Source organism: Nomia melanderi, chromosome 2 (assembly GCF_051020985.1).
Source record: "Nomia melanderi isolate GNS246 chromosome 2, iyNomMela1, whole genome shotgun sequence".
NCBI lineage: Eukaryota > Metazoa > Arthropoda > Insecta > Hymenoptera > Halictidae > Nomia > Nomia melanderi.
In genome coordinates this window covers 19138416-19164877 of record NC_135000.1, presented here as the reverse complement: position 1 = coordinate 19164877, position 26462 = coordinate 19138416, and the positions used below count along the sequence as shown (strand labels likewise).

Below are 26462 nucleotides of genomic sequence, written 5' to 3'. Positions count from 1 at the left end.
TTCCTTGAAACGCAGTATTCTATTTCCTCGTAACTTCTTCCGTGCAAAAACGCTGAAGTGAATCAAATGGAAGGAATCTTCTCCGTCGCGAACCTTTTAACTTTCCCGCCAGGAATAAAATCGTTCTCGTTCAGATGAATCGGCGGAGTGAGCTTAAGATTATACTTTCAGAACAAGTGACAAAGCGAAGCGACTGAATTCGATTGCGCCCGTATGACGCGGATAGTTTCGGTTGCTATTGGTGCGGAGATCGTGGCCGATCATATACCAGCAAGGCACGTCCTTCGATACCGAAAAAGTGTTTCCTGGTGTACGTGTTTGTGGGTTTCGGTTATGTTAGTTTACGTTAGCACGTATCGATCATTTACGAAGAGAGATGTATCGTGTTTAAGAAAGTTCCTTATCTATGGTCACGGCGAATCAATCAGAAGGGGGACACTTAAAAGCTACCGACGCTTGTCACGTGTATAATAAAAAGACGCCGAATTGTCTTGTTCGTTTTGTTCCGTTGTTTCGTGTTTTCTTCTTATAATCCCGTCAGTATCCGAAATAGTAATGTTTCTCTTTTGTTTGAGCCCAGATTCAGGATCCTCTCCTTTGTCGCTGCAGGAGAGTTTAACAGCCGAGAGCAGCCGGCGGTGTCGCGTGTTGACGTACGTTTGGCGAACTTTCCTCTGTAGGCGGTGTCTCGTTTTTCCGCGTTGTCGTCACGGCGACGCGGGTACCACTTTACAACGAGAGAGATAGACAGAGACAGAGACAGCGAGAGAGAGAGAGAGAAAGAGAGAGAGAAAGAGAGTGAAAGAAAGAGACAGAGAGAGAAAGACAAAGACAGACAGAGACAGAGACAGAGACAGAGAGAGAAAGAGGGAGAGAGAGAGAGAGAAATGAATTTGTATGAAGCACGTGCGTTCCTCCCGAGAGTCGTGTTCTTGTGCAGGCAGTGCGAGTAGGAAAAAATTTTCTTTTTTGCTTTGGTACTGTTTTATGTTTTTTTGGTTCTCTTGACCGCTCTTGCTCTCCGGTGTTTGCTTTTGCTTTTACGTTTTTTTCGGTTTCTCGAGGCTTTTGCAGAAATTCTTTGTGTTTTGCTTTTTTACGCTTTTTGCAAGATGAGAATTTTAACCACGCGTTCCCCCCCTCCCCACACCTTAATAATGCCCGCGCAGGGAGAATATCGACTGACGAGCCGGACTCTCCTCCAGGAGGGGAATGCCTGCGAAAGAAAAGAAAAGGTTCAGTTAGAAACGGATAATTTTCATAATAACATTTGATTGTTAAATACTGTAGAAAGGATACAATAAATACTGTAGAATTTCTATCGTATGTAGCTTTCGAAGAAAAATAATTCATAATACTTGTATAAACTTCTAATTGTATATATTGTACTTAATACTACTATTTTTATTACATCTTTATAAAATAATATTATTCTCAGTTCTCGATCATAGACTTTACATTTTTCACTGGGAGTGTACGTATGAGTTCATCCTATAGGAATCTCGAACAGAAATAGGTCAACAACGTGGATAAATAATTATCGTGTTATTGGATATACTATTGTCTTTTAAAAATATCGATTCTTCTACAGAAAACATATTTCGAAATATATCCTTTTGAATTAAACTGTCAAATACGGCATTGCGACACTATTTGCGCTTGCTGTGTCTATCAATCAATAGATCCTGCTAAATGTTTGAAAACAATTTTAATGTTAACCTTGAATAAGTGTATTACATGAAAATAGTACATGATGTTTCGATTTCTTTCGTTATAATTTAACTACCAACATTAATTTTATCGACGTAAGTGTTTCAATATTTGTACTTAGAATTATTTCGTACAAAATCTACAATTTGATCTGTTATCCATTGAACAGAGGATGTACTTCGGCGTTTTGTCTACTTCTTGTCCTTTTCAAATGGCTTGGTACAGTGAACATTGAATAATTGCAACAATTTCGTAGAATTGATTCAATTCTACAAAACGAAGATTTTAGCGTGACAGACGTAGAACAAGACAACACGAACGAATAAAGAAGAAAGACTGAGAGTAGAATCGTTTAGCAACATTAAAACATTTTTATTTTTAAGTTTTGATATATGAAACTTTCACCATCACGTTTGTTATGTTTTTCTCATTAAAATGACACTGAACACGAAAAGATTGCCGTAAGAAATACTTGTATAACAAGCGATCGAAGTATCGGATGTAGGAAAGGACTGCAAATAGAAAAGAAAAACATTGAAATTGTCGATTTCGACAATAGTCGCATCGTGTTACGTGATTCAGCTATAGCTGGTCGTCGGACATCATGGTGTATCAAGAGAAACCTGGTGGAGATGTAGTGGGGATGGCGTTGCAATTATGAAGTGGTGTCCATGCCACAATTATCCAATGTTCACTGAATTTAATCTGTTAAGAAGATGATGTGTCAATTACGAGAAGCCTCGTAGCTGCAGTTACAGTGGAACAGAAATCTTCTAAGGCGACTTAACTTTTAACGAGTGTAAGCACTAAGTAATTTATACCGCCAGAGACACGATGAAAACGGATATACAAATATCGAGTTAAATACATTCGAAGGTACAATAAGAAATTAATAATGAGCTGACTCGTCTTCTACGATTAACAATATCAAATGGTACAAAAGTACCAGATGACTCAGAGTAACCCATTAATGAATTCTTCTGTTACGGTGATTAAACCCCTAAAATTACTTCAGCGAATAGTTCCTAAATAAATTTATTCATAGATTACAATAACAATCGTGCAAAGTCTCAATAAACAACTCTCGGTATTTCCCTAAAATATCATAAAAAATTTACTTTCAGTGTCGAATACTCCTAAAGTTAAGTATTCTCGTGTTTTCGAAAAATAGATTTCCGACATTTCGGTAATTGATATAAACCAGCGATTCCACAAACAAATACTGCAAGTCCCCGCAGTGCGCAGCGATTCTTACGTGACGGATCTCAGAGCGCCATAGCAGAGTTTCCTCCGCCAGCATCCCCTAGGTTACCCGAATCGCTCTTCTCTATCGACGCGAGCGCGCCGGCCGTGCCCTTGAATCTCATCTTCGCGTCGTCGCCGACCACCACGCTCCGTTGACAAAAGATCAGCGTCAAACAACTAACTACGAACAATATGCTGGGCAACAGCAGCGCGATCAGGAACTCCTTGTACGTGTTCTCCAGATTGAACCGGGACACCACCACCCCTGTATTGCCCTCGGCATAGTAACAAGGGAATCTAGCGCGCGCATTGTGATCGGAACCATCTTTCCCATATTCATGCAGGAAATCCCTGCATTCGTCTCTCAAAGTGTTCACGCAGCCTTCAAGGTTGATCAACAATCTGCTTTCGTTAGCGATGATCAAGTCTTGCTCGGGCGGAGCGACCATTCTAGTTTCGTCTAGAGGCTTGGTAGCGTACAAATTCAAATAGGATAGGTAGGTAAAGTTGGTCAGATCGGTGAGAAGATCCTTCTCGAGGACAGAGCCGTTAATGCAGTCCACAGCCTCGACGCCCAGTGTCGAGTTGAATATTCCATAGCAAGACGCCATCATGATGTCGCCTCGGTCTTCGTGCCAGATCTCTCGATTGCTCAGCACGTCTATGGCTCTCTCGCACTGGCTGAGATAGACCTTGTCACCGCTCAACAGGATCATATTCTTGTTCCTAGTCGGAATATCGACGCACCTGCGATCGCAGTTATAAGGCGTTCGTATGCGCTCGCAGGTGCCGCGGTTGCAATTGAATAAACCGTCAATGTCTATGCAATTTATCTTGCCGCGTCTGCCGGAACACTTCATCGGTAGATCGGTGTCATGGAATATGCACTCGAACGCGTCTGTGATGTTGATGCACACCCCGTTCGAGCAGTTGAAGGTGCCGGTCAGGTTGCGACATTCGTCGGCGATGCACTTCGATTTCTTCGCGTTCTCCTGGTCGATACCGTAGCAAGTCTTATTCGTGGTGTTTGTGCAATTGGCTAGGAGAATCGTGGACCCGTTCCTGCGTAGGTTCACGTGGATCTGTACGCAGGGGCCGGAGGTCTTCGAAAGGCACCACTCGCCGCAACTGCCCCAATCACAGATGTCGGCATTTATCGCGCGTATCGTCGTGCACATCACCGGTACCTCGCTGATTCCCGATTGGAACGCCCTGGTGCTGGGCATGTAGATCGCCACTGTCAGGTACACCAGAGCGACAGACGACAGCACGGCCGTCATCTGGCAGATGCAGATCGTGCCACATATCCGGCCATCCTGCGGCGGTATCACCAGGTCCTCCACTGGCACTTGCTTCGGCATCCTGTCCGGTTTCTCGCTCGATCGCCCAAGAGGATCCTGACGCCGAACAAATCTTGGCTACCAGCACCGTTACATCTTATGTCTGTCCATCCCGGTCGCGCGGCGCGATCTACACCATCGTGCACGGTGCTCGACAACACTGCGTGTCCTATATTTTAGGATTGGTCTCTTGATCTATAGCCCAGCTGTAACTATGGACCTTGTAGCTGGGGACATCGACGTTTTATCAATACCTGGCGTTACAGATTCCTACTCGCGCCGCCGACGAACCGTTCCATGGTGACGAGGGAAACGTTCAATAGCGTCCTCCCATCGGCTTATGGTGTCCCCTAGCTGTCCGATCGATCTATCGCCGCCCAGCAGGCTGCGCTATTTTTTTTATGCATCCCGTTGCTGTCTTCTATGAAAGCGCGTTGGGGTAGGTCCCGACGCTGGATCGTCGGCGATCAGGTTTCAGACGATCAACCACGGCGTTCAGGGCCGCGCGACACGTTTCGCGTCCCGTACACCGCGAATTCACCACGGTCGAGTCTCCTCGCGAGTATCGTGGGCCGCGGCGGCGTTCTTTTCACGGCAGGTCGAGGCTGGCCGCGCGCGTGTTCTGCTTTCCGTACCGCTTTGCGCCTCGTGTGAGCTGCGCGGCGTGTGATACGCTCGGCCGGGCGACGCGCATCGATCGATGCCGCGCGCAAGCGTCCCGGCGAACTGCAACGACGCCGTACACTGCCGCATTTGACGTCATCGGTATACCGTGCCATAGGATCATCTCTGTTGCAGGATGATCGTCCAGAGATGGCGGGATCCGCCGGATCCCCGCGGATCGTTCAATCCCTTTGAATCATGGGCGTCCAATCTTTAAACCCCCTTGGGTTAAACTCAGGAGAAGACGTTGTCTTGGCATGTAACAAGTGTGCGCAAAAGTATCTACAATCTGTTGCTTTTGCCAATCGTGTCTATGACATCGTAGGATTGCAACTAAATTGTTTACAAATAGTAATGTTCGAACTGTATAATCATGTGTGGTTGCAATATCACTTATCGCGAGCCACGAATTGGACATGTCTGTTTTTAGATCATGGGTGCCCCACCTTTTAGTTTACCTGACTCACACTGAGAGAAGAAAGAATTGTCTTGGGCATGTAACAAGTGTTTGCAAGAGATTTTACATCCTTTTCATAATACGTTGTTTTTGCCAATTGAATTCGTAATACCTGTATGTAAACTGTGGTCGGATAACTTATATATAACAGTGTTAAAATGTATAATCTTGTGGGGCTGGAATATTACTTATCACGTACAATTATCTGGATATATCTGCTTTTGATGATACACATAATACCTCTCATTATAATTTTATTGGAACTGGGTTTTTGGGAGTAGTTTAATTCTAGATTATTTTGAAATACTTTCCATAAATTGTTCTGATTAATTCAGGAAGAAACATTATGTACTATTCTGAAATATTATTGCTGTAATACTATATGTAAATACTACATGTCTTGAAATAAACGCTACTCGATAACACATGGTGTGAAAGTAGGTTGTAGATCAAACGTGCTAACTTTCCGTAACCGTGTCAGACGACGCTTGGTGTTTTAACAAGAGTGGATCAGGTTAAATGTATGCGTCGTTGCTATGGCTACGTAATACTAGTATGAAGAAAAATATACTTGACACTAAAATAAGTATCCGACGCCAATTTTAAAATTGACAACGGAAAATATTGAAATATCAAAGAACATAGATAATTTTGTAAATTTTCAAACTTGAAATAAAACAATTCAAAAAGTAATATTTAAAGTCGCGAAGTATATAATGTTTATAAAGAGTCGAAATAAAGTATCGAATAATTGTTTAAAATCATAAAAGTGTCGAACTTTTTTTCTATTCGCTCGAGTCGTAAAACTTTTCGCCAAATACGTCTGCTGCAATAACACAATTTCGTAGGTTTTATGGAAATCGTTTCAGTTCACTACTAATTTTATTCCAGGTCGTATCTTAATATTAGCAAAGAATTGATACCAGAATTTCAATTCCGGATTTATTAAAAATTCGCAGGTCACTCATTTCAAGCATTCTATATAAATGTCATTACCAAATTAAAAAAAAACTACTTCTCTTTACACATTAAATTTTAAATCTTATTTATAATAAATTTTGTTACAATATACAAGTAGGTCTTGTCATTTTTTGAGATTATATTACAAATATTATAATTCACGTAAATATAAGGACATTTAAATAAATAAATCAGAAACAAATTTTATCGGAAAGTCCATTTATATGGAAAGCACGAGTTAACACCTCTTTCTCGGTTGACAGGTGAAATTGTAATTTATACAGAGCTCTAATTTTATAGACCATCAATAATGTCGTTATTTAAACACACTATAAAAGAGTGAAGAAATAGAATGCCCATAAAAATACATTCGGCTAAAATGTATATATTGCTTTCACGATATCCGCAAGGATTGCGTTAATTTTTTTCCTACGAGACCATCAGCGGCCGACACGAACGGTCGAGGCAACTGTGACACAGTTTTCCCCACCATAGGGCTTTCAGAACGTGTGACACAGTTTGAAAAACGAAGCAACAGAACTATAGGAAACAAAACTGTATAAAAACCGCGAAGCTTAAAGCACTAACGCGTGATTAATTGCGCAGCCAATGAATGTAACATTTTCTTCCGATTTTCGTCACCTGTTATTCTTTCCCAAATTTTCTAAATTACCTGCCCCGATTTTGGAACAATATAATGTGACAAAAAAGTAATATTAAGATGAAGAACATTAAAATTTGAATTGTGTAATGCAAAATAGTTTTTCCTTTTTAATAAGGAACGACATTTCAATAAACTATTCTAAGCAAGATAAAGTGTTTTTACCTTAAGGAAAAGTTCAGAAATATAATTATTTTTTAGATCACACTTTTGATAAAAAAAAGATTATATTTCTCTCAAATACTTTCTTAAAAAATACTCAATTATTCAAGGTCTATCAATTTTATCATTAAAACGCTACTACAAACAGTATCCTTTACTCAATTTAATTTAAGACATAATTTAACAGAAATGAAATTCAATAATCCATGATCTAATGGGTTAAAAGAATACTTTATTCTTACAAAAGAAGACGATCAATTTGAAGCAACCTACCTACCACGGTTTGCACAAAACTTCAAAGCGCCGGTACCCGCATGAAAATTCATAAATTACCGCAGTTACACGGGTCAGAATCTTCTAGGGGTCGTAGCACTTTCTCCATCAAGGGAAGAAAGAAGGAAAAAAGGTTTCGAGAGCGCCGGTGTTCCCTGTACAATGCAAATCACGATCACGCGTGCCTGCATGATGGGATGCAAGTGTCCGCGGCCGCGGAACTTTAAATCGCGAAATTAAAACGGGGTGCGCGATAACGCTCGTTCCCCGGAACCACTTAATTATCACCGAGCATTTTCCATAACATGTACGCTCCAGTTTTTTTAATTCCCGCAGAATTGATGCCGCCATGAGGTTGCGACACAGTTTTCGGTCGTCGCTGGTAGGACCTTCGGAACGAGTTGACACAGTTAAGTTAGCGCGTCGGCGTGGGGCGAGCGACATCGCAGAACAGGGAGAGAAGGGAAGGGTAAAAAACGAGAGAAAAGGAAGAAGGAATAGAAGGCTTGACGCGTTAGCACGTAATGTAGTTTATCGAGCGTCAGCCGCAGACGGTGTGGCGCCGGTTGCTTTGCGCCGTGCGTGTCTCGCCTGCCACTTGCAATTCCACTGCGAGACTTCGCCCGCATCGCGAATGAAAATTCAGAACGTTCTGTCTTCAGACATCCTTCGTAGCACTGTGTTGGAACGCTTTGTTGTTCTGGTTGTCTTTGGGCATAACAGGCTGCGGATTTATCGTGGCTGGCTGCGGTAATTTATAGCAAAGATGGATTTTTGTATTCGAAGAATTATCATATGTTAACCCCTTGTCTCATTACAACATGGTAGACTCGGTAAAGATTTTCAGTGTGGTTTAACAAACATAAATATTCATCTGTTCATTCGAATTCAAAGTAAATATTATTCTTTTGTAATCAATTGTTACACTTAAAAGGCATAGGATGTGCCTAGAATTTTTCTCTTTTTCCAATAAATGATTAATAACAGAATTGTCGTATCGATCAAAGTTGAGAAAGAAATCATAGACAATGGAGTTAATACTGGCTTTATATTGTTCATTCGTACACAGTAAGTTACCGTATAATGCGGTTAATATATTACGCATCTGAATTCGCGTTATAAAAAGTCGTGCTGTACGAGATTTCTCTCCTATAACATGTATAATAGAAAGTAACATGTTCCAAATGATTATTATCATGTCGGTTCTTATTTACCATTTTATGAAAAATAAACGAATTCGAAAATAGGAGAAATTAGTAAGAGCGAAGAGAACGATGTAATGATCAACTTAATCTTTGTTTTACGCGTTCTGCGAGGAATTGTGTTATAGGAAAACGGTAATCGAAAAATCTTCGGCGCGTTATAGGAACTCGCGTTATACGGAAGTCTATACTACATGATTTAATATAATGTTATGAAAATACATGCTGGTAAATTAATTTTATAATTAATAACTAGAGAAGATAAAAGTGAAGATAACGATATAAAAATTATAACTTAATATGTAATTTCTACATTTCATAATCGAAGAAAAATATATATTGGAATTATAAATTGCTGTATTAACATCAAATTACGAAAACTATTAAAGTGTTTTTGTCAGAGTTCATATTGACTTCTATCAAAATAAAGGAAGAAGTGTAATTTTTTTTGCATCAATTATCCTTACTTAGAAATTCTGTGATGCATACGCCAAAAACCACCAATACGTAATATCAGTAATTTCGTAGTTTATTTTATTTATGAAAAAAATTGGCCATTTGCGTGTGGAACAGATCGTGAATTACAGAAGCTGTAAGCTTCTGACAACCGGACCTGACCGTCAGTTTTCCGAATAAGAGAAACTTATGGTATTTCGACAGCAATTTCCATTTGTTATCTACAGCAATAAATCTTGCAATTTACTTGCAAGAAATATTTCGAACAGTTTTATTTGAAGAATAAAAGAATAATCGTAAAACGTTAACAATTTATGTAACTGAAACTTTTGTAACCTTTCGTTGAGTAATCATTAAAATTGCAAAAAATTATAAATACTAACAAAAGAAAACTATTTTGTAAATTTCCATCGAGTCAATGGACTTAGTAAAGACAAATATCATAATCCCACTTTCAATGATGGTTATTCTAGTGCCAAGCAACAATGGCTCCCAAAATATATGTCGCCGTGCAAATAACATTCACACCGAAAACCCGAGTAATTTGTGTAACAGACGTTTCCTTTCATTCCATTAAATCCTTTACGTCGCGGTCAGCATTGCTCGGTATCTAAACTCCGATGCTATTGTGTTAACACTTTCAGACAGGGTAACTTCGGCCAACACTTGAAACGATTCCCAACAATACAATAACTGAATCGGTCGAATGCTCGCCGCGGCGAGTGGATTGAATGGCCGTCAGAAGTTCGGAGCATCATCCAGCCTGCTCTAACGTCGCGATTAATTTCGCTTGATGCCACTCGTTTCCTTCGTCTTCTTTGTCTTACGCGCCTCTAGTTAAGCAAGCGGCCGGTTATACCTTTGTCCCCCTGTTCCCTTTGTCCGGGCCATTCGTTTCCTGCGTTCCCTTTTGTCGTCCACGGCTGCTCGTTAAACGAGCACGACACCACCCCGACCAACCCCCGCGAGCACCGGTTATAAATATTTCGGGGCAATTCCGTGTTCTTCTGATTTACTACGCTCGTAAATGCATACGCGCGACCGCTGGAAAAATGCTCGAGCATTTTTTTGCCAAGTGCGTTTGCCTCGGGGAGCGTAGGCCTCGTTAGACGTTATTTATTTTTCGACGCGGGAGGAATTTTCATTGCTAACAACGGAATTGCTTTCAATAACGGAGTATTTAACCGTTCGAATCGAAATCGCGGGGAGGAAGTCCTTGTGACGCGTTGCGAAGAATTCCGATGCGCATCGATTATCGTGCATCGTCACGGAAACCATTGATCCAGTATCGTTCTCGCGCACGATAGAATATCCTCCCGGGTTTATATATAGCGTGACGTTCAGTAAATGAACTGCGTGTGTCATTCTTGATGCTAATGAAGAACGAGCCCTGCGTTCTTCGAAATTTTTCTTCTGTATATGTTGTTTGATAATTTTAGAAGTTTTGCATGTTGTATATTGTATGTTGCGTGTTGTTTGGTGATTAACATTATTCAGTATATATTGTACGATGTGAGTAAATGAATTTAACTAGTTTTAATTAGTTGGGAAGTGTTCGTTGCGGCAAAAGGGTAGCAGATGAGTTGGTATCAAGACTGGTATGCTATGTTGTACAAAGTTTTTGTGTTATTTTGATATTCTGTTGTGATGTAAATATCATCTTAGCTTTTTATAGTTTTAATTTTGTAATTATTCGTGTTCTTTAATAGTTAGTTTTAAATAGTTTTTAATAACTGCGATAAACGAGTGAGATAGAAAAAAGTTAATTATTATATTGAACATCTCCTTTGATAGAAACAATTGATTTGAATATTGTGGAGACCTCTGTGAGCAACAATCCCAGGAGGGTAGTAAAACTATAAGTCTATGTTCAGTATTTGATGCTCTCGTTCGATAATACAAGTTACTGTAAGCGCAGGTCGATTTGAAAAATGGACCTTTTCGTAAGCATTCTGGGTAAATATTCTATATCCTTGATTAAATGAGAGAAAAATAGACTCATTTATTGTGCTATTAAAAAATATAAAGTTTGGACACATATTTTTCGACCGTCAACCGTGTCCTTTAGAACGTTTCGAGAAATTTTTTACGAAATTTGAAACAAATGAAGTGAATCAATAATTTCAAAGTCATTAGAAGAGAATACGTATCTCCCCGATCTGGATGATTTTATCTAATATTCATAGAAAATGTATAATCACAGAAAGAAACTTAATCACCGAATCCGTTTCCCTTTCACGTCTTTTCTATTGTTGAATCGTTTGCATCACAAATAGAAAAGAATAATGAAGTTTAAATTTCTCAATCAGACCCAATGTCCCAAACGAACAGAAAATTCATTACCGCTGAATTAATGAAATGAAATTAAACTTACCTAATTACTCGGAGAACGTGTTCAAAATGTTATTCTACTTTGGCTCTAATTAAAAGAAAGTTCTCGTACTGCGGCACATACTTCACTGAAGTAAACAAGAACAAAAAGCACTTGTACAACTTCCATTGACATCACGTGTGGATTCAATCTAATCAAGTTTTGATAGCTAACAAGGTCACTGTCAAACAAGAATCGATAGACTGCGGAAAATAATACGAAACCTCCGAGGAACCGTCAGCCGCAATTTGACCGCGTTTTTCGCGAAATCAATCGTCACTAAAGCAACCGTGTCACTGCAGAGGTAGCTAAACTGCATTTTCCGCAATCCGAAATCATCGTCAAAGACCTAGTCGAACGAAAAACCACCGACACAAACGGGAACCCACGATATTTTATCGCCACGTGCTAGCTCTAATAATAGCCTAGCTGTTCAATCTTTTAACGATCATTCAGTTCCACACTATATTCGTCGCGCACAATCAACCTACAACTGTCAGACAAACGTCAAACAAACGAATCAACAACTTCATTACATATTCCAATTAAATTTCACTCAGAAATCGCCACAAAATCAAGCAGAAACAAGAAACAAGAGAAGTTACTCTTGGAAGAAGTTGCGTCAACTCTTATACCCTATCCACAAAACTCGCGTGCGACGTCCGAATCGAGTGGCCGATTTCGAAATCGACGGGAACACTGTTCGACCATACTTAAGCAGGATCACTTAACTCGACACAACCACCTGTCAAGCGGTCGTTGCACGTTGTTTACACGAGCCCCGTCGAAGTCATCCCCGTAGCGATCGGCGACGTTCTCCGCGGCGGTGTCGTGTGTCAATAAACCCGTCAACGGATTAACGAATTCGCGTGACAACAAGAAAGATCGTCCTGTTGCTCACCGGACTGTTCCACTAAGTTTCTTACTTACGTTAATCGACGATGGATCGGCAACTGGAAGAAGCCACAGGAAAATCCACTTTCCGCAGTCTCTCCCTGGTCTTCCTGGGGGAAACAAATATGGCGGCGCTACCGATGGAGCTGCGATGGCTCCACCTTGCTGTTGCCGTATCGTACCAGAAAATCAATACTCCTGTTGCCACCAATACCGGGGATTGTTTCCTCGAAACGCGGTCTCGCGACCACTGGCACACGACACGTCCAAGAAGAACGAGGACTAAAATTATGTATGGGACGATATATAGTCGCCGGCAGTCTCGAGAGCACCAACATCCCTTCTTCGAGTCCCTTCTTCACCCTCTTCTCGCTTCGATCCCGGGTTTTTTGGCCGTTCTCGCACGACGATAGACATAAGATACAAACAGAAGCTTGCATAAAGGTAAAAGGCTGCAGCTAGAATCAAAAATGGAAGTTTTTGCTATTATATCTGTATACATTTATTTAAAATCTGTCATATTTTGTGTTATATACTGTGTAGGCTAGAAATGATAATAATTAACGAATATGCTTAATGCAAAATAATCATTATAGAACGTATTTTACTTTGTCATTACAGGTGTAGTTTTAATCTAAAGAATATGTGAAGTGTATAAAATAGTATACTTTTGAAGTAATTTTTATTATTATTGCAAGTTTTGCATGGCCAATAGGATTTTTGTTATTTCGTGGCATCACGCTCAGTGATAAGAAAATTTATTTTAAATATGAGAAGTTAAGAACCTAAATTAAGCGTTTTAATGATAAAATTTTTAAAAAATTCAAAAAGGAGAGTTAATCGATTTGGGTAATGGGCAACTAATATGTAGGACGGACTGCGACGAATTGAATCACAGGGCAAATCGGATCGAAATAAGAATCCGGTTCATATTTGTTATATCACAAATGACATTTCCCATTCCTTGTTTCTTATTCACAAAAACAGATTTAAAGATTCTTTTCCACTGTTTATTGTTAATGTTTGAGTGCTTCTATTTCTTTACTATTAAACAGAAAACCATCCTAAGTGCCTCGGTTTACCCTACTTGCATATTTATATAGTAGATTAATTTTCTTGCTGAAGCCGCGTTATCACAAATTCTCACGGGACACCGCTGGATACAACTCAGAAATGGAATGTGTCTGTTTTCTTTTTCAATAATTATAAGTCTTTTAACTAAGGACATCTTTTCTCGGACACTCGTGCTTGCGTCGCGTTGCTCTCGGATGAATAAAGGTACGTTTATAGCAGAGCTGCGATACTCTATAAAAGCGACGATGACAGCGTTGCGAAGAAATGTATAGTTTTGTTTGAAATGAAAGCGTTTATGTTGAAGCGACGCGTAGAGCTACGTTCAGTTAATTCATCAACGATACAAGTGTCGTGACGCTCTCTTAACTTCTATCGCAGTTTCACTATAAATGCCTCGTAACGCAACTTGATTCACTGTTTTGTCTGCCTCGATAAGATATATATTGTCCAAAACTTTGGTTAACCCCTTGTCCTACAACACCATAGAAGACTCATGTCACAGTTTTCAAATATTTAACAAATATAAATTTCACTGTATTCTTTCCACTTTCAAATACAAATTGAATATTGTTTTTCTACTATTAATTGTAATGCTATGAGTAAATGTATAAATAGAATAAACGCAGAGTTGTTTTCTTTTTCTAATAAATTGTATACAGCAAAATAGTTCTGTTCACCGCGGTTGTGAAAGAAATGATAGTGCGGGGGAGGGGTTATATTGGAACTTGATGATAGTAACTTGAAATATACACGATCGAATTTTGCAAATATATTACGAAAAATCTTCGTCTGAAGTCTTTGTTTATGTCGACTGTTAGTCGCCCAATTAAATTGGATAATCGGAGTTCTACTGTACGTGTATTCGGTATCCATACGTGCATCCTCGTGTGAAAGCGACCTTTCTTTTCGTTCAACCGCTCCGCGTGCTCCCGTCTTTATTCATAGGCTTCCGTGCTATTCAACGGCGGGAAAAAGGGTGGGTCGAACGGGGAATCGGGAAAATCAGATTTCCTGATCCCGTTAACGGGACCTCGCCGACGACTACCGTTTCCTATTGTCGACTCGGTTTACCCAATGTTTCTTGCCCTCTCTTTCAGCGCCCACGGCTCGGACGCCACGCTGTTTTTCATCCCTCGATCCAAAGGGCGCGACGATCGATCCATTGATCCCGTCGACGGTTCCGCGCCGCGGCTCGTTTGATTTAGACCGTGACGAACGGCCGGATAGAGAGCCGGGCTGATTAAGGTTTCCGCGGCTGTACTGGAAGTTGCCTGCTTCATCCGTTGCGTTCTAAAGGCGCCGATGTTTCATCGGTTAACGGGATTTTCGGGTCTGCAAGCGAATTTTTCAAGTATACCCTGGAATGTTCTTTTATTCCCTTTTCCTTTCGAGCATTTCTGAGTACATGTGGGTATTTGGAGCTCTTGTGTATGGTTTTATGCGTGTTTGTTGGTAGCGATGTGGTTTTAGAATGAACGTACCCTTATTTACTATAGGTTGCTAAAGGTTGTTCTATTTCATGAGGAAAAAATGAAAGAAAAATATTAAGGGCGGTGTAAGGTACCTTGTTTATGAAACTTGCTTTATTCGTAATTCTGAGCAATTCCTTGCTCTAATGTCAGTAAAATCAGTGATGTTTATTACAGTAAGTATTCTATTAATGAATGAGAAAATATTTTTATTCGTACTGATAATAACTACAATGATAATAATTCTCAACAATGTTAATATAAAAATTATTTACTTCATTGAGAAAAAAGTTGTTATGATCGAATTCACGATTTTTTAATATTTATTATATTATCTACATGTCAATACTTATTATTAACAAATATTAATAAAAATTATTCCTTCGTTACGCCTAGGAACATCTCGAGTGGTTTGTGTTTTCCATGCAGCCACGCATTTAGTCCTATTATGTAAAGGTTAATTCCTGGTATTTGTACCCCTGTTTCGCAAATTCAATTCTTTATTTCGTTCATGGTTAGGGGAGAATGGGGGCAGGTAATTACCACCCCCTCGGAATGATAATGAAAATTACTTGTTACTGGGCGGACTGTGCTTCTTCTAATTAATTAACTTCGCTCCCGATCCGCGATCGATTTAATTAGCTACGTGGTTGGCACTCGCAACAGCTTTTTCGTAAATGACGCCACTCGCCCCTCTGTTGATAGAGAAACCGGTAACGTCGTGTGCCCAATGAAATGTTTAAAATAGTGACGCGCGTATTGAAAATGTGTTGGTGTATCAGATCGATAGGGGTTACATGAAGCTGGTATTATCGATATTGGCGCATGGAAAAAGATTTATGTGTGTACGTTGACGCATGTAATAACAGTTATCCTTTTCAATCAATTTCAAATAATGATAGACATTCGTAACATGAATTTCTTTAACTATAATTAAATATAACAAATTTAATCGTTGTATAAAGTATTAAAGGCTGTTGGCACGGTCATACTTTTCTAAAAATTATAATTTAAAGACTGAATGTTTAATAAATAATGTATACAATGAATATACGTATATACAGCAGAAATTAATCTTGCCTGACAATCAGAATATTTACTAAAAACGAATACATGCTTTTATATGAACGCCTCGAATCAATATTTCTTAAATAATTTAATCTCTATTACTTTTGCATATATAGATGCCTCCATGCAATCCATAAAAATATCTATTTTCACAATCTACAATGCATAAAAATACCAAGCACAATGGAAAGAAAGATTACTCATAAGCTGCTTGTGTATTTAACCTCGTCAATAAAATATTTAAAATACTGACGCGGAAATTGAATATATATTGGAGTGTCAGATCAGTGAGTGTTATACGAATTCAGAATTACCGATATCCTAAAATCAAAGAGGATTCCCGTGTGTCCATCGTGGCTCTCAAATCACCTCAAAATACCTCAATAAATTTATAAAATCTTATTTTCAAATGTTTAAAATATAATGTCCATAACACGAACACACAATAATAAAATAAAAATGATTTGATAGAGTCTTTCGCGTCTGAAAATAAACTGGCAATTCCTTCTCGTAGTCAATTATATTTTAATATTATTTGTTTTCTTATCGACTTCGGTGCATTCTTAAAATTTACTCGCATTTCCTGCGAATTGCCGAAATGTCTTTCATAAATTATTCCGTGCAATTATTCGATTAATGCGAGACGAAGGAAGAAATGGAACGGAGCCGACGAAATCAACGTGGAAAAATATAAATTACGTAGGATTTCTCCGCATTCCTTTTTCCCTGGTCCCCGTACGACGAATAATAACTGGCTGGCAAGGCGAGTTGCTCCTGCAGTGAGTAAATTAGAACGAGTGGTTGGCTTACGTGCCAAAGAAATTGGCGTGTAGTCCTGAAACCGCCTGGGAATTGATATTTCCGTAGACCCCGGTGTAGGCTTGCTCGTGCACTCACCTTGGAACGGAACCGATACGTCGTTGGTAATACTTTCAGCGTTACGAAAACGCAACAAAGTGGAACGCGCTGCAGCCAATACGAAAATAAGCACCTGCCCGGGACTTTCCATGTCAGCCTCCTGCATTTCCGATTCCGCCACGTTGACAGTTAAAAAAGTGGTCGAGACACTCCTGCAATTGCATTCGGCTGTATCGAATATTTCGTGTTACTGAGAAGAACGCTGTATCCATTTCTTCAATTTTAATTCAGCTTAACATTCATTCTTTGTATTTTCATTTCTGAATGATGGATTCTTGTAAAATTTTTGGCTGTATGTTAATGTAGTATTGTAATTTCAAGAAAAGTGTAACAAAAATTGGAATTTGAAGAATGAGAACGTGTAACGGTAATTTGTGAAATTAATAATATATTTTCGAATGATAAGATTCGATTTGAACTGAAAAATTTGTACCGTCGAAAATCAATGTTCGTTGGATTCCAGTTTCCGGTCATGAGTGTGCAAAAGTGAAAATTTGCAGAAACGTTCACAGTCGGCTAACGATGTTTCGCGTCAGGTGGGGAACAATCATTGTGATTGAATTGCTCGTTCGGGGATACACGTGGGACGAACGTTGTTTCGTTTTGTTATTAATGAAACGCTACGTCGTTGCCGAGCGAGTTGTTTTCTACATGAATTATCCCGTTTCCAATACTATTGAATAATTTCACTTGGTGCCCGTGACTGCTAAACGTAAATCGATAATGAAATAAAACGTGCAGATAAATTCGGGACAGAACAAATAAAGCGAATAAGGATTCTCACAAATTTTTTGCCTATTCCTGGTTATTATTCATGTTTTCTTTTCGAACTGGAAATCGGGTTAATCCTACTTGGCTTTGATCATGATTAACGTTCAAGCCTTGTCATCCAGATTTTCCTGTAGGAGACCGAAAAATGGGAGATTCTATCGAGAAATCTTTTCAAATCATTTTTGATCGGAATAATTAATGAATGGATTTTGTGCCATTAAAAACTAATGCGTTTCATATAATTTGGACATTTGCATTTTATAGAGAGATTTTACTACATTCATAATTACTGAAATGCTGGAAGCTATGTTTTGAAATAGGAGGACAGTGAATCGTTATTTATTTAATCATTCACCTTTTATTATTGTCACATGTTTTCTATTTACTTATATCCACGTGTTCAATTACGAAATCTATAAAAATGTATACATTTCGCAATGTTTTTATATCAAATTGCATGAAATAGAAGAATACAACTCTAGAAACTTATTAAAGGAAATTACATGGCATTATTCTTTTGTTCTTATTTTTAGTGGCACTTAAAATAACCATCTTCGGTAATATTAATATTCCAAATAACATAGAGAGTTTAATAGCTTTTGTTACCTTGTCTGCCTCTCTTCCCAGAACTTCGCAAATCGCCTTAATTAAAATCATTCGACCGAGATGCGAGGGGTCACGAAGACCACGCGGATACATTGAACTTTTTAATCGACGTTCTCGTTACACTTGCTAGGGGCACTCGTACGACTCCGCCCCGCGTTCCTCTAATTACAGCTGAACCGTGCTTAGAGTTGTAGATTTATTGGCGTCATTTGCATTTGACGCATCGCGTAATGTATGGTGATTTCCCGCGAAATCAGTTACACGGGACGCTTGTACCTCGGAAATCGCGTTGGGAATTCATCTCGCGTGAAATAATGCAGGGATTCCGTTTAATTGTAAATTGATTGTAAGCTATAGCAATTCTCACATAATTCTTATACGAGCATTCGAGGAATTTCTTCAAAGAACTACAAGTATATCGAGCACGAATGTCAAAATTACAGCAAAGTACAAAATATAATTATTAATTATTAACTGTTAATTACTAACTATTAATTATTAATTATTAATTAAATTCAATTTTGTTGTTATTGCAATATGTTGCCATTGAAAGAGAATGTGAGAAGTTTCACTTCGATCTTTCTATCGTACTATCTTTGAGTTTATAAACAAGGAATGAGATGAATCGAAAATTTAAAAACTTCTGATTGTGAGTGTCAGGAATAAAGGGAACGACAGTCAGAAGTTATCAGCTACGACTAAAATGGAAGACCATCTGCTTCGAAGACCCACCGATGCCATTTGCATCTGACACATTGCCGTTCAGCGTAGCATTATCAATAAATTCAATAGACATCATTCGGTGCGATACACCGTTGAATCCATTCATCCGGTATTTCGCAGCGGAAACGTCGTATTATGAACGTCGAAATATCTAAACAATACTTTTCATATTATAGAAAATAATTCACTCCATAAGCGTTATAGGTTGAAAATATTAAAAAGGCGAAAATTCCATTCCATTTAAACGAATTTAATAATTCTCGAATTAATTAACTTATCTTACAATATCGTGTGAGACTCGAAAAGGTCTTAAATATTGTTTCAAAAATACAAATGTCATTCAGTTCTTTTAAGTTCAAATAGAACATTAGTTTAATTGTCAATAATTTGTATAGTTTAGAGTAAATCTAGACATAAAAGTAGCATGGAATTTGGCACTATTATACGTACCACCCTTATTTCCTAACTGAAGGTCGCGCTGATCAATCATTCGTGTTAGGTCTAGGTTAGTTCATATTTAATACTACAACACATTATTAATATTTTATTATTATCACCACCATTATCACTACCCTCATTAATATCTTATTTTTTAAGATCCAAGGTATTCTGTATAATACGCAAGTACCTGAAATTTCTTGTGTTATCAGTACATTATCAACGATAAGTAGTTCTAACAAGTGCAACTGCATTAATTAAAATGAAATCGCTGTGTTAAGGTTCATACCAAGAAACACGTTCTTACGAGGGTAATTTGAAATTCCACGGAATGAATGGCACATTAAGAGGCCTCGATCAAGAATTCCGCCGATTTCACTTAGCGCCAGGTGGAAGTGGAAGGCGTCAAAGACGTGCCGCCATTGTGAGCTCGTACTTTGTCGCGAGCTGCCTCCGGAAGTCAGAATGCCAGGAGAAAGATTGACCTTAGCAATCTAACCGTTGTCGTTCCAGGCCCGGTTCGTTCTTAGCGCGAGGCAGTTCCTCTGGGAAAATTGGCCGGCAGCCAATGAACCGAAATGTGGGCCAAATGTCTTACTCGCGTCTGTGCACGTTATGCCACGAGCTCGCTGATAATTCCTGCCCATTCCCGCGGAATGTCCGATGCAAATGACTCCCGTATATCTTCGACGTTAATTGTACTTTTTCTCGAGCCGATTCGCCGACTATTTTATATTTCTTTTTTTCTCATCCCCCGGTTCCTAGTTCCTGGCACGAGCGGCCTCCTTATTTCGGGAAGTTTTAATTCCGCGCCGCGGAAGTTTTAATACAATATTTTTGCTCGATGGCGCACAGTGGATTGAAATCATCAAATACTAGACATTTGCTGGAAAAATAATCTTTCGTTACTGTTACATTATTTTTCGGTGTATACTATTATTGTAGAACAAATATGTAGTTGCAACCGAAAATTATAATTTGCCTACAACTCAGTGAACTTCATTTAGAAGCCTGTAAACTTATCCAAAATATTCTTTAGATTTTTGTTTATAGGAAAGGCTTATCTTTTTAACACGTTGAATGCCGTACGATTTCATAGATCAAACTACATAAAAGGGAAAAAATATAATACTAAATCATTCTATTGAATTGTATTATTATTATTGCGTGTTTATATAGCTGTGTCACCGCATTAGGTAACACTATTTATAATATATAAATGTTTTCAAACAATCGTCGTTAATTGAGTGAACTATAGTAATTCGATTTGGTTGAAGAACACCGGTGAACACCATTCAACGTGTTAATTTACGTTGGAATAATTTTAAATGGCGTTTTTCTTTAATGCAGAGTATAAATACTAATATTTTTATTATTTTCATTGTTAAATTGCCACTTTTTCTCACTATTTTCAAATTTGGATGGATACTCGTTCTATGATAATAGTAGAAACAGAAGAGTAGTATAAGAGTTTATTTATTAAGAGTATTTTATTTTACCTATTTTATCTTACACTGATTGTGTTATTTTACTATGTTATCTTTATTTTATTGTTTATTTTCCTTCTATTTGTTATTTAAAATCATTTAAGTTAATTACCTTTGCTACAAAGGTGCATTGTTGTACCTAGCTCCGGTCAACTTTCATAAGGCCGGGGGAATATTTCTTGAAAATAACATTACGGAAAGAATAAATTATTTTTCCATCAAATGCCTAATGTTTGAGGATTTAGGCCCACTATGCTGCATTCGCGATCGATGGAAACTTTAATATTCAGCTCGGTTATCATCAGAGATCGTCATACTGGTTTCGGTGACGGTTAAATGTCTCTGACGTGACGGAGAGTGATTATGGAACCAAGAGTGTGGAAATAGGCGGATGGCAGGTCTCATTAGTTTTCTTATGTTCCTCTGTAATGTATGTGCGAATCATTTATTTTTCAACGTGATTAACTCCTCAATATAGAAAGTAATACGTATGAACCATTCATTTGCTAAAGTGATTAACTTCTCAGAATGAAAAGTAATATGTATATGTATAAACGATTCATTTGTTAAAATGATTAACACCTCTAAATGAAGAATATAAAGATTTGATGAAATCGTTTAGATATAATGATATAGGTATATAACGAACTTGAAATTAGGTTTGAAAGGATTGGCAATTGTTAGGGTTGTCATTCATCATTGATCGAACTCTATGCACCTGTATATGTCTATCTTTACTCGTCACATCTAGAGAGGAGTGGGTACAGCAGAGACCGTCGAATACTCGAAATTCATCGTGGATTATTACCAAAATTCCTGACATCCTTGCCTACAAGCCTTGTTGACTTCCACGTACGTGATTCGTCGCGAGCCGCGCCAGGAATTTCGGTCAGTATTATATTAATGCGTTCTAAGCAGCTGTCCGGTTTTGTACCTCGTGCCTTTGAATTTCGACGACGTGAGTGATTCCCAAGGCTGACCAGTATTTTCAAGGGGTTTTGGTACTACTGTCATTGGTGAATTATAAGGATAATTCCATTTGTCATCATTTATCAGTAGATATTCATAGTTATAAAGTGAATACGTTCTTAGAAATTGAAGGCTAGGAAACTGTCAAATATCTTCACATTTAAGAAATCCGTCTTTTGTAGTTGAAGGCCAAAATATTGTTCAATATGTCTAGTTGTGTAAATCAATTTTACTCTTTGAGATCTAAACCATTGTCAATGATCGATTAATTGTTGAAATTAATCGATTCAGATCGAAAATATCAAAGTGAAGGAAACTAGAATAAAGGGATCAAGTAGAATTCAGAGTCAATAAATTGAAATCAGATCAACTTAAGATCAAAGGGGCTACCAAACAATTCAGGCATCAAAGTCTACAATTGGATGAATTTGTAATCGGAAGGCTCGAAGGGAATCTACCCACACTTCATACATACGAATAAGGTCAATAGGGATTAGGGAGTTGGCAAGCCATCCGGCAAAATACACCTAAACACAAAACAAAAGATCCCTTTGGCCGATGGTCATCTGGCTCGAGATTCTGCGTTATATTTGCACCCTGTGATCTTGTCTACATTAGTTTAATTAGCGATTTGTAACACGCTTAAAACCTCTACTTTTCGCAAAGAACATACAATTAACATTATTCAAACTATCTTTACAATCTAAGTACAAACACCGTAATCTACGTTAATCCTTAAAAAGATGAATAATTAAGTTAACAAGCTCTCTTGCTCAGTATACGTGTACATATCGTAACGTATCAAATTGGCACGACAAAAACTGGTATGAAAATTATGAATTCACGAGGTGTCTCGATCTCTTGTAAAGATTTCACCTGCACAATTCACCAGGGCAAATTGTAACCGACTACTAACGAATCGATCCTTGGAGATTTATATTATCTGCGCCGTGGTTACGTGCCAACACTGACGAAAGGCATCTCGTTCGCTAGAGGCGAAATAATAAAAAAAAAGGGACGAAAGGAAAACTTTGATTCATGACACGACACCCGGAATACAGGCCAATCTCGCTGGCAAGGCTAATAGGGACGATTCGTCGCCTGCTCCGTGCATACCAAGTGAATCTAACACCGTTGACGTGGCTGGAACTCTCATTTCACGGGTTCAATAAGGTACCAGTATGCTGAAACGTTCCTCGTAGCTTTGTGCATTTCCCATTTTTCCTCGTTGCTTGATGAAACATGTTTCGCGACACTAATTTTCACCAGAATACAGGGACTGTGTGAAACGTAAGAAAATATTTTTAGATTCGAGCTTTGAAAATGTATAATTTCAAATTTTAAAGATTCTAGTAATTTATTTTTTAATTCAATATTTAATTTTGGTTCCATCGAATATGCTATTATACTTGCTTTTACCTTTCTATATTTAGTAAAATCAAGTATAACAAAGTACGATAAGATAATCATATAATCACGAATCAACAAGGATTAAGTTTTCTTATTTCCCAATTATTGCTATTTTAACAGGTTACCTTACAATATCGTGTCAGACTCGTGGCGAACATTTCTAATATGGTTTAACAAATATAAATGTCATTCAGTTTTTGAGTTCAAACGAAACGTTATTTTTCTTGTTAGCAATTTGTATGGTTTAGAGTAAATTTAAACATAGAAAGAGCATAGAATTCCTTTTAATAGTACATTATTAACAATAAATAGTTCTAACAAGTACAACTGCGAAATTAAATCGTAGGGCAAGGGATTAAACGTGTTAAATATCAGAAATGATGTTGAAAATTAATAATTTCACTTGAATTCTATAAGCAGTATATGAAGAAATCGAAAAGAATCTATTATTACAATTTTTATAACTATTACATATTCATCATTTTAAACGCTCGGTAATTCTAGAATCAAGCAATCAAACGCAAATATAAAACTCGGTAATTGTTTTTCAAGATAAGTATATTTTACATTCTATAACCTTCCATAAGTTTATACTACCGAAATCAAAGAGTGATCAAATGAACTATCACAGAAGCTACGATTACTGAATAGTAACAAGTGAACGATAAAATATCTAATGAAATACATAAAATGTAGAAGCGTGCGATAATTCCAATTTAAATCGAACGTATGTATCCCGCTTATCGGTCGTTCGACCAACTATGCCACGTTCGCGCTACCGAAATCAGAGCGAACAATAGTCATCGACGGTAAGGAGAGAAACTCAATAACACTAGTCTCTATTGATTAATTATAACCGTGCCGGACACAGCTCGAGCAATTACTTTAGTGACGTACATGCTGGAATTAACACATTAATCGCCACGAAAATCTTGACCGTTTCTTCGTAGAGTTATTCTTTTGTAGCAAAGAAAATTATTCATTATTTGGCATTCGTCGCATTACACTATTATCAACTTAGTTATACTATTAATACTGGGTTTACGGACATTTATAGAATACTTTATTTTATTGGTCTTAGACAATTTAAAAGGTTCAAATTAAAGGTTTGAAAATTAGACAATTAATATAGAAAACTGGACATAAACATTTATTAAATAATGTTTGTAAAATTTAATACGTGTCAAATTGACACGTTCCGTAAACCTAGTGTTAAATATTTTCATTAGACATCGGTTAGCTAGCGTGTTACGATTGTTCTTGAGTAATTCAGAACCGTTGGTCATTGGTGACTGACATAGCTGTTAACATGTTAAGGGAACCGTGGAATGTCGTATACAGAAGTGAACAGATGCCGAAAACGGAGCAACGTCTGGCAATAAACTTGTCTTTTATCCGGCGTTTCGCTTCGCGCGCATACAGACGGTGAAGCTAAACGGATTGCGGAACAATTGTACGCCGCTTACGCTGCCGGAACAATAATCTGAGCCGCGAGTTATTTTGCACTGTACTTAACCTGGTAAATTCTTCGAGAGGATCGTCGGGCACGTGAGCAAACACGAAACCCTTGACGTCGCGAACGAAACTCGCGGTAACTGTTCAATAGAACGCGAAACGGCGCTAGGCGGGTTGATCTCGGGCCTCTTCAAATACTGCACTCGAACAACGAAGAGAAGAATAAATAGACGGCGGCTGAGGTGCAACTTATTAGCCTAGTTCGTTTGAATTCTTAGGTATTCACCAGTTGAGACGATTTACTGGGAAATTGGTAGAGTTATTTGATATCGAATTCATAGAATTAAGTTTGTTTGATATATTCGTCGTTTGAGCTAGATATAAGCTTCTATCTCATTTGTAAGCAAGTTAGAATCTGTTGTTAAGTTTGTTTCACTTTGTAATTTTTATTTGGATGTAATTTAATATTTAGAATAGCACTTCCATGATTTTAGATTCAAAGATTCAAAGATATAGATTATAAATACTTCTGCTTCGATGTAATTCGTTTGTTGAATAGTAATGAACGAATTGTATAACAATATATTTCACATAACGAAAAACATGGAAATACGTTTGGAATAAGAATGGGGAGACTATGCCCGTGCTACTCAGGTCAATAAAGAAACCTGGCTGGTTTGAGTGCACGTGAAGCGCACTTCACCTTCAATACGACGACGCCAAGCAATTCACCGGTAGAAGGTTCGCTACTGTATTCTTCAAAGTGCAACGTCCTGTAGGCTTGTTTTGATCGATCTCTCCTGAGGCTGTTGTTGAAGGCTAAACGCATAGACTCTCGATACTCGAGTGTTTGCGAACGATGAGCACTTATTATAATTGCCAATACCAAGGTATACGACAGGCTAAAGTAATCGAAATGTCGCGGTACTATTCTTTTGTGGAAACTCTTGGTGATCTATATTTAATCAATCACTCGTAGACTTTGGATATTCATTTTTGCAAATTTTATGTATTTATTGCACACTTGCTAGTTTAAAACTCAATATAGTGAAACTTTGTAATTCAATTCATTTTCCTTCGGTATAAATAAAACACTTAACCCTTTAAGGTCTGGAGCGTTTTGTGTTCTTCACTTTAGAATTTTGTTATATTAAACTATATTGTTTAACATTTTAATAATGTATTTAACAACATTTGAGAAGCACCAAAGTTGTACTCGTATATGATGTTATTGTGATATTCCGAATTATAGTAAAAATTATTACAAATAATTAAATTCTTGCAGTCTAAAGTTTTTCACCAGAAATGTTCACTAGAAACCTGCCCATTTTCTAATGACGTATAGACGACCTTGTTTTAAACTCGCTTAAAGAGAAATCACACGCAAATGAAGAAACAAAGCCATTTCATTTCAATATTTTACATAGCGATACGTTATACAAAATTTAATGCTAAATATCAAACATGATAATTTCATTATATCAAATTAAGTTGCAATTGAATTTTACTTCTCAGCTGCAAAGGGTGAACAGAGAAATCAAATTTTTATTGTCTAAATAAAACTATACAAATCTCTATTTACCTAATCGATATTAGATTTTAATCGATATTTTTGAATAAACAAGAACTTTCTCATATTACTTCAATGAATATCATCCTCTCAAATATATGATGTATTAT

At 37.9% G+C, this 26462-nt stretch overlaps 2 protein-coding genes across 2 annotated transcripts in view; one reads left to right on the top strand and one right to left on the bottom strand.

Annotated features, from left to right (window-relative positions):
- LOC116429138 (cilia- and flagella-associated protein 298) overlaps nucleotides 1-26462 on the top strand; it is a 118127-nt gene that overhangs the window by 42512 nt on the left and 49153 nt on the right. The gene's annotated exons all lie outside the window — the stretch shown is intronic.
- Teh3 (tipE homolog 3 phospholipid transfer protein) lies at nucleotides 1071-4970 on the bottom strand. The gene is made up of 2 exons (XM_031981689.2): nucleotides 2966-4970; nucleotides 1071-1216 (listed from the first exon to the last, which is right to left on the bottom strand). Exon 1 carries the CDS (start codon nucleotides 4314-4316, stop codon nucleotides 2976-2978), a length of 1341 nt encoding a protein of 446 aa, XP_031837549.1. The 5' UTR covers nucleotides 4317-4970; the 3' UTR covers nucleotides 1071-1216; nucleotides 2966-2975.